Source organism: Aplysia californica, unplaced genomic scaffold (genome assembly GCF_000002075.1).
Source record: "Aplysia californica isolate F4 #8 unplaced genomic scaffold, AplCal3.0 scaffold00448, whole genome shotgun sequence".
NCBI classification, from domain to species: Eukaryota; Metazoa; Mollusca; class Gastropoda; order Aplysiida; family Aplysiidae; genus Aplysia; species Aplysia californica.
In genome coordinates, this window is record NW_004797718.1 from 165,155 (window position 1) to 181,328 (window position 16,174).

At 39.2% G+C, this 16,174-nt stretch overlaps 2 protein-coding genes across 2 annotated transcripts in view; one reads left to right on the top strand and one right to left on the bottom strand.

Annotated features, from left to right (window-relative positions):
- Positions 1–2,013, bottom strand: part of LOC101861063 — a gene marked incomplete at its 3' end in the record, with an annotated part of 7,517 nt that extends 5,504 nt beyond the window's left edge. Inside the window, 2 exon segments of the mRNA XM_013086253.2 lie at positions 663–1,362; positions 1,737–2,013. Of these exon segments, the coding sequence (XP_012941707.1) occupies positions 663–1,338 (676 nt within the window).
- A 13,059-nt stretch (positions 2,014–15,072) lies between these two features.
- Positions 15,073–16,174, top strand: part of LOC101861306 — a gene marked incomplete in the record, with an annotated part of 21,693 nt that continues 20,591 nt past the window's right edge. Inside the window, 1 exon segment of the mRNA XM_013086257.2 lies at positions 15,073–15,213.

A 16,174-nucleotide genomic window follows, 5' to 3' on the forward strand; every position in this document is an offset into this window, starting at 1 on the left:
GGGTGAGGTGGGAAAAATTCACATTCGTGTAAAATGCCTTTCCCAAGAACACAACGTCGGGCCCGCGGTCGAACCCCCGAATCTGCAACCTCGTGATTACGAGTCCGATAGCCCAGGCACTGGACACAAATATTTTGTTCCAATACCAGAATTAGATAATCTTAAAAAATGGAATTATTCTTTCTCAAAGCAATGGCAACAGTGTTTCAGACACATTACGTTTTAAATAAGATCCCATTTCTTCTCATGTCTGTGCTTCAACTGAAATCAGGAAGTGTGCATAATATATTTCTAATGGGTTTTTAACTTCTTGATTTTCCTACTCCGTCATAACCTAAAGGACATTGCATACTGCACTTACGAAAACATAATGGCTGCATAGCGCTCACTCAACATTGTGTTTGTGCTCCTTGCGAACGCCACCATATGCTAATGTTTTAAGTATAGGTAATTGTTGTTATTGTGTCTAGAATGCTCGTATTTCGTGCCACTACAAATTCAATAAACCCTTTTATCTTACCTGTGATCAACTAAGTGACAATGAGAGATTCATTTTGCAGAAGCTTTGGGAAGGACAAAGAAAGCAACCTTCTCAATACATAGTATTTTAGAAATATTCAAATTTTCGCAATATTTGGAAAACATTCATTCTACATACTCACCGCATTTGTCGAAGACAGCTCCTATAGGCACAAATTTATTAACTTTGAGGAATTGTTTCCAATATTCTGCTCCATTATTGTCTTCAGAATGTTTGCTCTCTACCTTCTCCTTTTTCTCCTGTTTTTCTTTTTTCTCGTTTTTCTCCCTCTTCTCCATTTTCTCACTCTTCACGATCAGCTTTTCTCCATATTCATCTTCTTCTTCCTCGTTTTCTTCTTCATCACCCTCGTCATCATTCACAGATCGTTTGTTCAAGAAAAACTCAACATTTTCAGCATCATCCGTATCGCCTTCATCATCATCAGAGTTTTGGACGTTCGATTTCTGAAAGCTTGACGCGCCGAAATCGTTGAAAGAGAGATCTGAGTCCTGAGATTGCATGTTCATCTGTAGAAGTACATCTGGTGGAGGATGTTTGAAGAAGGCAAGGTACACCCCGCAGAACATAAAGGAGAACAGGACTAGGATGCTGAGACGAACGATTCGGCCTTTGTAAGCCATGATGAATCTGAGAGGAGATTTGTGAGGGTGCGAACGGCTTTTAAGTTCCTTTGTCTGTTGGTGTACTGGCAGTTCCAAGTAGGAACAGGAGGAACAATGTTGGCAACCAGCTGTACTGCTACCACACTCGTGGACAGAAGACAAAGGTTTTTCGTCGGCAAATGTCACTGTCATCAGAGCTATTTAAACTGTTCACGGCTGAAATATATGAAAATAGAATACAAGGCTAAAAACAGGTTAAACTGGTCATATATCTAAGATACAATCATTTCCTTGCTTTATTTTGGTAATTTTAGAGAAAGGTGGTCATAAATAGAACTAGTAAGCAAAAGAAGTGTCTTTGTTCAACTTTGGGAGAACAGAAAGGTTTATTTTTTTGAGATATGAATTTTTTTTAAAACGTCTTTACTGTAGAAACATTAAATACGTTTCGAACAGAAAATGAGTTAAGATTATGATATAAGAAAGGCAAAAGTAACGGATGCTTGTTATTTACGAGAGTTACATTTCTAATATTCATTGTCATCTTCAAATCCACATTTCCTACTATCTAGGCGATCGTAGATAAATACCTCGTGTTCAAAGAAAATGGTGTGGGATCTTCACAAATGGATGTTTACTCGCTAACAGATCCTGAACATTGAGGACAGCATTCTTTATACCGAGCTCCGCTCATCCAATGGGAGGGCTCCGTGGTTTATCGCGATCTCTGGGCGATGTGTGTCACACGTCCCTTTAACTTGCCTCACTGTGTCACTCCGGGTATGTTCCTAAAGGTTTGTCTTACAGCCGATCAAACAGCCTCCGCCGGTCTTCATGTCCGAAGATAATCTCGACTGTTAAGATACACAAAACACCATACCTGAAACGATTAAGTGCAAAAAACTACTAGCACCATCTGTACGCTAAGAACAAAAAATGATTCCCTCTTCCACGCTAAACTATTTTTGGGCAAGCAACGTTGATTACAGCAGACGAGATGAAATGGCTTGCTTTCGGAAAGTGTAAATCAGTAACCTCGCTGTTTGAGAACGTAATATAGACAACGTTGTAGAGCCACTTAATTACCCTTGACTAAGCGACCCCTGGAAGGTCAGAGTCCAACCAATCAGATTATCAGGTTTATTTGTTGCTCTCTTATCGAACTACAGGGTAAGTGGGGATTGGGGTATAGGGAGGGGCGGGGAAGGGTTGAGGTGGTACATGGTAGGTGAACGTTTCAGCCACGTGGACTAATTATGATAGAGATTGTTGTACAGATTATTAGAATGGTTATGTATTAGTATACTTCCTAACACAGCCACATGCAACAGTTAATGATACGTTACAGTGGGAAATTAGAGGACGCCTCACCATGTGGGTCTCACTTTTTTCTTTTTATGTTTTTTTCTTTTTCGTCTTACTCTTTCCATTCACTAAGTGACCGGTATTTACTCTGTGCGCATCTTCTTTTTCAAACAAACAAACAACAACTCCAGCTGATTCAACTTCTAACAGGCTTCCACTCTTCTGTCAAGAATATGAGTTGACACGAAACTATGATTATGTATCTATTTGTTGTCCTTGATTTGATAGGCCCGGTGTATTCAAATTCATTAAATATAAAGGAATTCAGTATGAGGTTAAATTGAGGTCTGCAGCTAGACAGAAAAGTGTGAGAATAAAATACCGCATCGCTGAACAGAGACGAAGCGAGTAAGAGGGATTATAATGGTCTCTTTTCGAAGCCTTAACAGAATCGTAAAATAGTTCTTAGTTGGCACGTTTATCTTTTAGAAGAGAGAGCGAGAAGGAGAGAGAGAGAGAGAGTGGAGGAGAGAGAGAGTGGGGGGGGGAGAAGAGACAGAGACAGAGATAGAGAGGGAGGGAGAGAGAAAAAGAGAGAAAGAGAGAGAGGGAGAGGGGGTGGAGGGGGAGAGGGAAAGAGAGAAAGAGAGAAAGAGGAGCGAGAAAGAGACAAACATTGAGATAGAGAGAAAGAGTTGGAGAAAAAAGAGAGAGGAGAAGAGAGAGAGAGAGAGAGAGAGAGAGAGAGAGAGAGAGAGAGAGAGGAGAAGAGAGAGAGAGAGAGAGAGAGAGAGAGAGAGAGAGAGAGAGAGAGAGAGATAGAAGGAGAGAGAGAGAGAGAGAGAGAGAGAGAGAAGAGAGAGAGAGAGATCGAAAGAGAGAAACCCATGGGAGTTAACAATAATATCAACAACAAAAGCAACAATAATCTTAATCATAATAATTATAATCATAATAACCATAATAATAATAATAATAATAATAATAATAATAATAATAATAATAATAATAATAATAATAATAATAATAATAATAATAATAATAATAGATCTAATAGAAATAGTAATTAAAACAACAGTAATAATATGACTACTAATATGAGTATGATTATTATGTTTATTATGATTAATATTAGTAACAGGTAGTAGTAGTAGTAGTAGCAGCAGCAGCAGCAGCAGCAATAGCAGCGGCAGTAGCAGTAGTAGCAGTAGTAGTAGTAGTAGTAGTTATAGTTGTAGTAGTAGTAGTAGTAGTAGTAGTAGTAGTAGTACTAGTAGTACTAGTAGTACTAGTAGTACTAGTAGTAGTAGTAGTAGTAGTAGTAGTAGTAGTAGTAGTAGTAGTAGTAGTAGTAGTAGTAGTAGTAGTAGTAGTAGTAGTAGTAGTAGTAGTAGTAGTAGTAGTAGTAGTAGTAATGTCCGCATTAGTAGTAGTACCATTCTTCTTCTTTTTTATATTATTATTATTATTGTTATTATTATTATTATTATTATCATTATTATTATTATTATTATTATTACATTAATAAATCGTCAGCTCATGGCTGACGAAAACCAAGGTATCTGCATTGGAGAATAACATTAGTGAAACTTTTAAAATAAGAATAACCATGAGTTAGATGACTTGATGTTTCTGCTATGGCCAATGAGACCAATTCTGGCAGAGAAATGTTTTCAATAATAAATTATTTTAAGCGCCAAAAGTCTTAGGCCTCTTGGGCCAAAATTATTATAATGTGTGCTTATTGCTCTCGACCTGGGTCTGTCAGGAGCTAGGATCTTCCATGACAGGAATGAATGTTGAAATCCTAAAAAGACGTTTTCGTGTTTTTCTTATAGAGCTTTTAAGTGAAAGCTGATTTTGTGATTCTGAGATCAAACATTATTAAGTCACGACCACCAAGCGAAGTTGAGTCCTTTTGGACTTAAAATGAGTTTAGATAGATAGATAGATAGATAGATAGATAGATAGATAGATAAATAGATAGATAGATAGATAGATAGATAGATAGATAGATAGATAGATAGATAGATAAGGAGTAGGAACGAGAGACATCAAACGACCAGTCAAGTGATCAAGTGTCTCCACAAGAGTCTCACATGAAGCGAAATTTCAGGTCCTATTCGAGTAAGAGTGGAAATGAAATATAAATATAGATCATTTTTATTTTAAGCCAAACTAACAACACATTATTTATATGTCCCTCCCCCTCCCCCACCAAAAAAAACACAATACAAATACGGGCAACGCAAGTACAAATACCACGTTTCAGTAGGTAAAAAGTTAAAAGAAACTACTTTTGAGGGGTTTTTTGTTCGTAATAACAAAACAATAAAGGGAAGGATAGAGTGAAAATCTAAGTAACAAATGACCTCGAGACTGACACTTGTCTTCTTGTTCAAGTGACGCTCACTCAAGACATATCTTAACTGGGAGGGGGGGGGGGGTAATTAGTACTCAAGTTCAATAACACTTGTATCCACTAAACATCATATCAATATGTTTAACCCCCCTATTCCCCAAGACCAAATCTGTCTATTCCTAACGCTATAGCAGCCCCCTAAAAGTGAAGTTAAGCTTTTGCAGTCGCCAAAGGGAACAATGCCGTCACAGAACAGTAGTGCGTATCTCCTCTAAACAGCGCGTCACACTTTTATCTAAGTTTTGAGCTGTTCATTCACTTTTTCATTAACATAGTCGTTCTCCTAACCCCTTCCTTCCCATACACAGCCCAATTATTCTACAGGAGAGCACAATGGCGAACGAAAGACCGTGAAAGCGTCAATGGTCGCCGAGTCAAGGTACAAACGAGCGTGGGTATCTTTCGGACCTTGACACAGGCGTCTTCGAGAGGACAAAGTTTTGTCTTGGATTCAAAACGAGGCTTTCATTGGCCTTGTTTTTGTCACGTCCGTCTTCTTGATGCTGTCCCAGAGACAAGTGCGACGAGTAGAGGGCCGACCATTTCTCTCTCTCTCTCTTTCTCTTTTCTTTCTCTCTCTCTCATTCTCTCTCTCTCTCTTTCTCTCTCTCTCTCTCTCTCTCTCTCTCTCTCACTCTCTCTCTCTCTCTCTCTCTGTCTATTTATTTATACATCCATATATCTATCTGTTTATCTCTATATATGTATCTCTTTCTTTCTCTCTCTCTCTCTCTCTCTCTCTCTCTCTCTCTCTCTCTCTCTCATTCTCCCTCTCTCTCGCGCGCGCACCCTTCCTTTTCTTCATTGTTTCTATTTTTCTTTCTCCGATCTTTTATTTTTTTTCTCTCTCTGTCCTTTTGTGTCCTTTTTGTCTGTGTAAATTTCCCCTGTATATCTCTATCGCGCTCTATTTCTCTCTTCTCCATTTCCCATACTGCATTTTGCTTCCCTTTTAGCGCTGACTGGCAAGGTCAAAGGAACACGAGCCTGTTGACCATAATGTTTCCTGTGGTGGCGGGAAACTACTATACTCTTTTGAGAGAGTAAAATACATACTAAGAAGAGTGTATAAGAATTGTCCAATTTGGAGATCGTTAGAGAAAAGAGTAAATATTATAGTCGTTGATTAAAAAAAAAAAAATTTCGTTTTGCCCTCATCTCTCTTGGTCAGCTTTTAGCTTGTACCTTTTGTCCATAAAATATATTTTTGTTTCAAATGGACCCTCGTTAAAACAATAGCGACATGTTAAAGACAGCCGTTCAGAAAAACAAAACAAAACGAAAGTAACCAAAAAGACCCCGTTAAAAAAGGCAATATTCCTGGGATTTCTGTTCGTACCTACTGCCTATTTCCCCTGTAGTCTAAATTTTCTTGTTTGTCTGTTTTTTTAGTTTTCAAATGAAGGAGTTAAGCTGTCTACGTCACACGGGCATTTCATGATGTGACGTATGAGAAGAGAAGAGGATAGAAGAGAAGAGAAGAGAGGAGAAGAGAGGAGAATAGAAGAGAAAACGGAGTAAAAGACTGAAGCCGAAAGAGAATGAATCTACTGAGGAAAAAGAGGTTTGTATTTTCAGCCGGAAAATACGACATATTGTGAATATTTTTTTTCAATACCACCCTTTTCGTGAATATTAGACAATAGACCTCTCATGCTGGGTGATTGTAAGCTTGTGACGACGTACAGATGATCAGCATCTGCAATTTACATCTAAACATAAATATAACTGGCAACGCATGATTTGTTTCGTGAAAAGAATATTAAGCAAAATTCCTCTTTTATTGATTCCAGTAGAAAATTTTATTCACAAAGATGCAGATATATAAATTAATACATATAATAAAGCAACAAATTTCATAATACACAATAGCCCATTAACAAGGACATCAACACTTCATTACTGGTTGCCACTATGCAGTGCCCTGGTTATTGAGCTTAGGTTATCGTATATTCATCAAGGACACCTCCCAGTGACCACCTACATAAGGGCCTTGAATCTGCATACCATCGTCCAACTTTACCCCACTTCCTGTAGAACTGCTTGTATCATTTTTCTTGGTATTCTTAACCCAGACAAATATTGTACCAGTAATATGGTTGTTAGGCTGATATCACAATTGCAAAATCGTTGATTCGATTCCACGCCTCAGCCCGACGTGGTATCCCCGTGAAAGGGCTAAAAATGTATGATGTCTCTTCAACTAGGTGGAAGAGGGTATCCGATGAAAACTTTGAACCATTCTTTGTCAGTGTTTTCGCCACATGCTTTTCAGCAGTTAGTTAAGAATGCTTACGAATATAAATGTGGCTGTGCAGGTATCAATACACAATTAATTGTAAAGTACCTACTTCATATCAGTGGTATGTGTTATATCAATTAAATGTTATCTATAATGAATCTTGCGTTAAAGCTTCTCAAGCGGTCATTGAAGAGTAAAACCTTATGAATGTGGAAGTTATTTTAATCAATTTTCCCGTCTGTCTAAGGGAAAGAAGTATCCTGATTAGTCTGGGTTGGCTTTGGACGATAGAATGGTAACAGCCCACATCCAAAATAATCTATATTGATTGAACAGGGATGTAAATCCTTTATAATGACTTTGATCTTTTATTGCAATATCTCTTGTTTTGTTTTGATTGTTTTTATAAATGTTTACGGCGCTCGCAACTGCATAAGGTCATAATATGAGCGCGCGGGACACATTAAACTTTTTCAGTTGGTGGGAAATTTTGAATTTTGCCCTGGTGGCGGCCGAAGCCTACTCTAATCGATTTTAGACCACCAAGGGATCTTTAACGTGCGCAACTTGCACACGGGCTCTCCGAGATTTTTCGCCCTTGTCCGAGAAGGCTAGGTGTAGATCTTTCCAAACAGAAGATCATGGGTGTGGCTGAAAGACAGCAGTAAGAAGAAACCAAGGAATAGCAGTAGAAAGGCTGTAGAAAGAATCAGGAGCCCAGAGGAGGGGGCAAAAGAGATGAGGAAGTAGGGGCAGAAAGATGAGACGAAAGCAGACGACAGAACATTGCTAGAGAGCAGGAAAGGAGGTGAAAGGAGACAAATTTAGAGAAGACAATTTTTCGGTCACTACCAGGATTCGAACTCGGAACCTTTGAATGAGAGGCCAACACCTTAACCTCTAGGCCACGAGAGCCCCCTGCAATATCTCTAAAACAAAACAAACTATTTTGTTTTGATATGCGGACTCAATCTTTTTTATATCAACTTTCTCACGTTTCACTGTGTTAGTCTAAGAGTCAGATACAAGTACAAGCTGTATTATATTATAGTCCGGACCAAATCAAATGGACAACGTGTCGACCTCATTAAAACGAATCTAAGTGACGAATCTCTCTGAATTTTTTGCATGCCCTCTGAATTCTAAAAGACCTAAAATCTCGATTCCCGAGCATATGCGACAAAAAGAAAGAGGTATTGCCTATATAATCATTAGTAATTAATTGCTCTTCTAACTCAACACCGCTCACTTTTTATAGCAAGTCGGTACTTTGCTAAAAACATAACAATACAGGATGTCGTTGCAGGGGTTAAACCAGAAGTTCCAGGGGTGGGAGGAGGCGAATACAGTGTGGTCATACCCTAAAGGGGAGGTCAACAGAGGGCTATATGAAGCGCTAATAGGCATGTCAGTTGGCACCCCCCACCCTCCCCCCCCAGTGCAGGTCCATAAGCAGAGACCACCCCCCCCCCCCCTTTACACATACAAGTATTGTCCTTTTTTCGGGATTTGTTATAGAATAAAAGAGACGGCCTCAATCAGCTTCTTTGGAGAAAGGCAACGTTTTTGGGGTTTGTAAATCAAGTAATTTGACCATGGTGATTAATGAAAAAGCGACAGAAAATTGAAACGCATGCGATCTCAATGACAGAAAATATGAAAGAAATGTTACTCATTGTATATCGCAGTGAGTCAATCAAAATAAACCAACCTTCACCCACTAGGCTAACCGTTGGACTGAAAACAACTCAGCCTTCCGGCACATGCAGTCAGTAAACAACAACAACAACAACAACAACAACAACAACAACAACAACAACAACAAATAGATTTTTTTTTAAAGAACAACTAACACTCAACTTCCGTTCTTGTTTTAATAAAAAAAATCCACACGCAGACTGTAATTAGATACTAATGATTGTATTTTAAAAAAGCCTCTTTATATTTGTAGCATATGCACGAAAATCGAGATTTATTAGGTTTTCAAAAAGTCATAGGTATAATAATGAAAAAAAAAATAAAGACAACTCGCCACTTAGTTTCTGTGTAATGAGGTCGGCAAGTTGTCCAATTGGGGCTGTCCATACTATAACAATTGAATTTTGCTTCTCGATAAGCGGTAACGTTGGAAAACGACAGATACCACTTATATTTTGTCTTGTATCAGCAACAAAAAGAGGGTCTCGCCCGTACAAGAAATAGGTTGGTGAACATTCTTTCAGCACTACACACAGTCCTGTAACAGTTGATTAGTGCTTACTGTTCTATCAGAATAATATTGCTTTTTTATGAGCTTGCGTCGGCAAAACAGTGCTTCTGGCTTGTATAGCTTGTGATTACATTATCAAATACTGCAACTGGGCCTCACTTCACTGTTTCTTTTCTGTTTATGTAGGCCATTAGGTCAGAAGTTGATGACTGGAGCAAGCTGACCTTCACAATGACAACACAGGGAGAGATCACGCACTCAGCTCCTTGCTTATGAGTGTTAATTGGGGAAAACACAATGGCTAAAGCTCTTTTGGGTGCCACGTGACGTTAGGGAAGAGAGAGAGAGAGAGAGAGAGAGAGAGAGAGAGAGAGAGAGAGAGAGAGAGGGAGAGAGAGAAAGAGAGAGAGAGAAAGAGAGAGAGAAAGAGAGAGAGAGAGAGAGAGAGAGGGAAGGGAGGGAGAGAGAGAGAGAGAGAAAGAAAGAGGGAGAGAGAGAGAGAGAGAGAGAGAGAGAGAGAGAGAGAGAAGGGAGAGAGACGGAAAACGTATTTAAAAAATAGAACGAAAGCTGAAAATGCAGATTCTAATGAAGAGTAGGGGGAAAAAGGAGAAGAAAATAGAAACAGGTTATATTGATGTTGAACGCAAAATTTTACTACAGTCTGATTAGGGCACATGGCTAAATTATACGTTATGGGCTAATACAAAACCCCTAGTGCCCTGATATGATGGAGCATTGGGCTTCCAAACCGAATCATAAGTTGTCAAACTTCCTTATTCAACACCGCACAGACTACCCGATTACCACCCCCCCTCTTTTTTTCCCTCATACTACCCCCGCCCAAACCCCATAAAAGGGGGGGGGGGAGGGGCATACAAACGTAAAATTAAACAAACAAGCTAGCAAACACATAGACAAACAATCCAACAAACAGCCAGACCTCCCAACCAGCAAAACAGAAACAAGTTAGTCAATATGGAGTAAAATCTGAACAGTTTCATTTGTCCACACAGTTGTCATTTTGGTATCTCTAAAAGTATCACGTGAACATATGAACCAGGGTGCAGTGCGTTCACATATGGCACCGTTCTGAACAGCGTTGTGGACCACACTGATTTCAATCCATGACTGGAGTTACAAAGTTTTATCCTTTGCTTAGTCTGGTTAGTTATAAAATGTAGGTGTTTTACGCCCCTATCGACACAGTGTAGATCATTTTGGTGGGAGTCTCCCGACCATGTCTTTGAGGAGCAAGTCCTGGATGAGAGAGATAAAACATCCCTGCAGAAAAACAATTTTTTAAAATGAATTATTACACTTTTATTTGTCCCAGAAGAGCACTTTGTTTTACAATGGCAAACATACATACATAAATACATAATTATAAATACGTACATACATAAATACATACATGCATAAATACATACATAAATACACACTATTACACAAATACAGAACAGTTTACAAACAATGCCACTGTCGGTCGCCACTGTGCAGCGCCCTATAATTTGAGCTAGGGTTGTCGTGTCTTGCTCAAGGACACACTCCAGTGACCACCCATCTGATCCCCGTGTCACAAACACTTGCTTGACATTGCTTGAGTCAAAACTCACTACTCACTTAGCCACTGGAGCCCCCAAAGACCGAGATACTCGATAAAATTTTTCCTCCATTCAGGAATCGAACACGGTTCCCCTGCGTGCAATAGCTACTCGCCTAACCGCCACTTCTATAAACGCCGGTGGTTTGTTCCAATCGAAACTGAGATTAGTGTTGCTTCGGAGATTATGTCTCTTTGAGGAATTCTATACAAAGGCAGTTTTGATGTATATTTGTTTTTGTTTGTTTTTCATTTGTATCTTTTTTGAAGTTATAACGACAGAGACATAGAGGAAGAAAAAAAGGAGTAAAATAAAAAAAGAGAGAGAAAGAGCTTAATCGAGAGAGAAAGAGAGCGGGGGGGGGGGGGGGAGACAGAGAAGGGAAAATACAGACAGACTGAGAGAGAAAGCGAAAAAAAGATGGATAGAGAGACAGATAGAACAAGGTTCAGAAAGAATAAGAGAGACAGGTACAGAGAGAGAGAGAGAGAGAGAGAGAGAGAGAGAGAGAGAAAGAGAGAGAGAGAAAGAGAGAGAGAGAGAGAGAGAGAGAGAGAGAGAGAGAGAGAGAGAGATTGAGAGAGAGTATTAAAATTGGAAGAGGGTGAGTAGGACGTGTTATTACTTTTCCATGGTCACCAAAAACCGGCTTGATAAACTGGAAAACAAAACTGATGAGTCAGGCATATTCACAACACATTATTATTACCGGTTTATCGTCGCGTTATCTTTCGACATTTATCGGCACGTGATCTTTTTGCGAAGAAATGCTATCTTTTTAAAAGCTCCTAAAGACACACTCTCATATTTTGCAGAGGCGTGGAGTGGGCCTGAAAAGGGGTGGCGTCGTCGTCAAGACACGTATATGAAATAGCTTTTAAAAATCGAAACCTTAAAGATATAGAAAATTTGGACACGGAAAATTTTTCGCTAGAGCTATAATATTATGTTTCTGTTAAAGTGGTGTCAAAGTGAAATTAATTCAAACTTGTTTCCTTTCTTATGTCAGCGGGGGAAAACCCACCTTATCTATTAATTTATCATGAATGAACACGAAACTGTGCATGGCACTTCTGAAGGTCAGAAATCATACAGAAATATTTTGTTTTAAAATGTTTATCCAGTCATTTTTAAATTAAACACAGCCCTTTAGGTGCATGCACCGGATCACTACAATAAATATTTATCCTCTGCCTGCAAATTGTCCGTTTTGCAGACAGATACACCACACTGCCCCCACATGTTAGTCTAAGTTTGTAAATTTGTTCCTCCCTAAATGGTCTAGATATCCTCAAGTGAGTCTGATCCGTCTGTTGGAACGTAATTTGATGACGCCCGTAAAAGTGTGCGCTGTTCAAAAAAGGGTCATTTTTCTATACTTTGAGTGGGTTGTGTAAATCTCCCATTTTGTTTACCTGCTCTAGGTTTAGACTGAAGAAGATTCGTTTCCAGTGACCTTCATCAATCGGCTTCTAGATTCGATTGGCCTTTCAACCTTTAGACCCTCATGCAAAGTCCCAAAATAATTTTTTTTAAATCTTGTTTTAACCCCGGTTAGACGAAAGTGAACATGCTATGGCAGTCTAATCCCTCAAAGACACAGTTGGGGCCAAACGGTCATGGCAGAACCGTCAAGAGAGAGAGAAAGAGAGAGAGAGAGAGAGAGAGAGAGAGAGAGAGAGAGAGAGAGAGAGAGAGAGACTAGAGAGAAAGAGAGAAAATGAAAGCGAGAGAGAGAAAGAGAGATAGAGGGATATATATATATATATATATATATATATATATATATATATATATATATATATATATATATATATAGAGAGAGAGAGAGAGAGAGAGAGAGAGAGAGAGAGAGAGAGAGAGAGAGAGAGAGAGAAGATGCACGACCAGTTGGTCATGGGAACCATCTAAAGATACACAATGCGGACACGCTTTTTATCATTATTGAAGTTCCGCTAGAAACCAGAACATGAGGGTTCTTCGGAGATTTCAAGTTATCTCCCTTACCCCAAGTGCAGGTCAGATACCTTAAGTTTTCTTAAACAGCTTTGCAACGTCAAAGAGGATCCTTTTGAAAGGTTTTAGCGAAACTACGAACCGCAATTCATTTATTACGGTACAATGTAAAACACTTTGAAAGACCTGCGGAGCTGGCCTACCATAGAAAACTGCATCTCCCCTAAGCGCTTAACAACAACAAGGGAAGAAAAAGTAAAGTAAGTAAATAAAACACTTAAGTATAAAAGCGTGGGGGTGGGAAGCGCACTTGGCCCTATTGTAGCAACGCCACTGCTCGAGCGTGTTGTGTATTTCAAGTTGTTTTTTTTTATTATGAAAAACCAGTAACACCCATAGGACCTTGGATATTGAACTTGAGCAAGTGTATTTATAGTGGAAAAGATTATGTAAACTACCTGATGGAACATGGGATTAATGGCACACTTTAAAGTGAGAGGAAAAAGCTACAGAAAAGCCCTGTAATCTTAACACTAACCCCCACCCCCTTTCTCTCTCTTACTCTTGCCCCACCTCTCCATCTTTGTCTTTCTCTCTCTCTCTCTCTCTCTCTCTCTCTCTCTCTCTCTCTCCCTGTCTGTTCTATTTCCCATCTTTGTTTTTCATTCTATATCTCTGTTGAAAAAGTCCACACTCACTAACTGTGATGAAGAGCCTGATAGCTCTAAGTTTTTCACATAGATAAATGTATCTAATGGTGATGAGCAAAAGAAAAGCTATAGTGTTCTCCCATGTAATCTATTGTCTCTCGTTAGAACAAAGAAACAGCTCTGAACTTGACCTGTTCGGAAACATTAGTTAACCGTTACCTACTGCACTCCAGAAGTATCGACTGTGATGTGTGTGGGGCGCTCTAATCTTTGACGTTCTATTTCTAAATGGACGGCCAGCGGTTATCATTTTTTTTTGGTGGATATTTTTACAACTTTTTTGGTAAGTGTTTAACGGCGCTCGCAACTGCATAATAAGGTCACTTGAATGCGTTGGACACATAAAACATTTTCAGTTTAGTAGGAATTTTGAAGTTTTTCCCAGGTAGCGGCCTAAGCCCACTCTTATCGATTTTAGAACCGCCAAAGGATCTTTGACTTGCGCAACTTGCACACGGGGTTTTCTTGCCCTCTTCCAACAAGGCTGGGTGTTAGATCTAACATACCATAAGATCAGAGGTGTGTCTGAAAGGCAAGAAGGAGCCAATGGGTAGTTGTAGAAAGGCTGCAGAAAAACTCAGGAGTCAGGGGGAGGGGGTAAATGAGGGTGGGGGTGTCGGCAGAAAGTGGAGACAAAAGCAGACGACAGAGCATGGTTAGAGACCAAGAAAGGAGGTGAAAGGAGAAAACTTGAGAGGAAACTTGACAGACCCCGGCAAGCTGTAAAAACGCCCTAGGCCCAGAAAGCAAATTGTTGACAGGAGAATACAGTAAAATAAATTAAAATAAAATAAAAAATCACAGTTTTGGCCTCAGTACATTTTACTGCAGAAAGATGAAATTCTTCTTGGTCCTCTCTTGTCCTTCATTGTTCCACTTGGCTATCTTCTTTTGCGTGCCCATACAAAGGAACAATTACAAGAGCATGCTGAACTCATTGGTACAAATAATTCCCCAAGCCTCTACCTGAGGTATTGTTTCTCGACCAGATAAATCCCAGTTTTGAATAATCTCAAGTCATGTCCTAATACAAAGGTGGCCACAAAGATAAGAACTGGCTTTAAATCCCCGCCTCTTCGCTGAGCAGGGTGTCAAATTTCAGCCTCCTAACTCTTTCACTTCCAGTCGCCGATATGCCATCGCCTTTCTTTACGCCTTATAAACCATATAGTTCAAGCTATTGTAAATGTGCTTTCAGCCAACAAATGATACCATTGGAATATATTATACTTCAAGAGAAAGACTGCTTCGAATTGACTTTTAAGGCCAAATCAGGGTGAGACGTGTTATCCCAAAAAACCCTGAAATAATCAATAATCAAGAAAAGAAAACAAACACAAGAGAAATCAAAAGAAAACAAAAGCACCAAAAAAAACTGAGCTCCCCCACATAGATATCGAAATCCTGCAACCTGTGTTCACAGCTGAGGAGTCCAACCATGTGTCCAGAGAGGCCGGTGTGGTGATAGGCCTTGGCTTAGAAAGGGTTAAGTTGTGTGGAGACGACAAGAAAACTACAACAGAGGTACACTACAATCTAGATCTATAGATCTTGCCTATTTTGGTTTGAGGACATTGGCTACACTGTGACTTATCACTCGTGTTTATTTTCAAGACCAGGTAAGTAGATGTTTGTTTTATTTTATCTTATCTATCTATCTATCTATCTATCTATCTATCTATCTATCTATCTATCTATCTATCTATCTATCTATCTATCTATCTATCTATCTACCTGTTTGTAAGTTCTATCTGTAAATAAATAAAATAAGAGTCTTGCCGATCGGGTCATGGATCGTTGTAAGGAGAACAAAAATAAAGAGAAGAAATTAGTGCTTTATATTTTGCTGAATGCATAATTTTTTTTTTTACTCTTTTACAGATCACGCTAATATTATTATCTTATTTTTTTGGGCTTGTCCACTCTTCGAATTCTCTTTCTCTTTACGTTTATCGAGCCTTGTCTTTAATTTAACCAGCGTCTCTTGTGAAGTGGCCAGGCGCTTTGCTGTCGCACTAAGAAAAACCTGAGTTCGACTCTCAAATGAGAAGAAGTTTTATCGGTATGTCGGTCTTTCTGTTGGAATGATATATCCCTCTCAAACCGGGTTGGGCCTGAAAGTCAGTTCGGAAGACTGCCTCCCAAATGATCTATATTGTGTCAATGGGGGCATAAAAACACCAAACGTTATTTTCTCTATTCTATCTATCTATCTATCTATCTATCTATCTATCTATCTATCTATCTATCTATCTATCTATCTATCTATCTATCCTTACTTCTGTACACCAGAATGATGAAAGTCATTCGGATACGGGGAATGAAATAATCCAAGCCAAGTCAACGCTAGGAGGATTATGTTGGCATGCTTAAAAGAAAAGGATCGTGGAGCGTTGTTTATCAGTGTCTGTGGGTCTTTAAGTGAGTCTTGAGTATGGACGAGAGGTCGATATGAAAGTTGAAAGTGCTGTGGAATTTGAGAATGGAGAAAAGTGGTTAGGCATGACTGTAACACATACTCTCCTGTAACACAATACACTCGCGCACACACACGTAGACACACACACACACACACACACA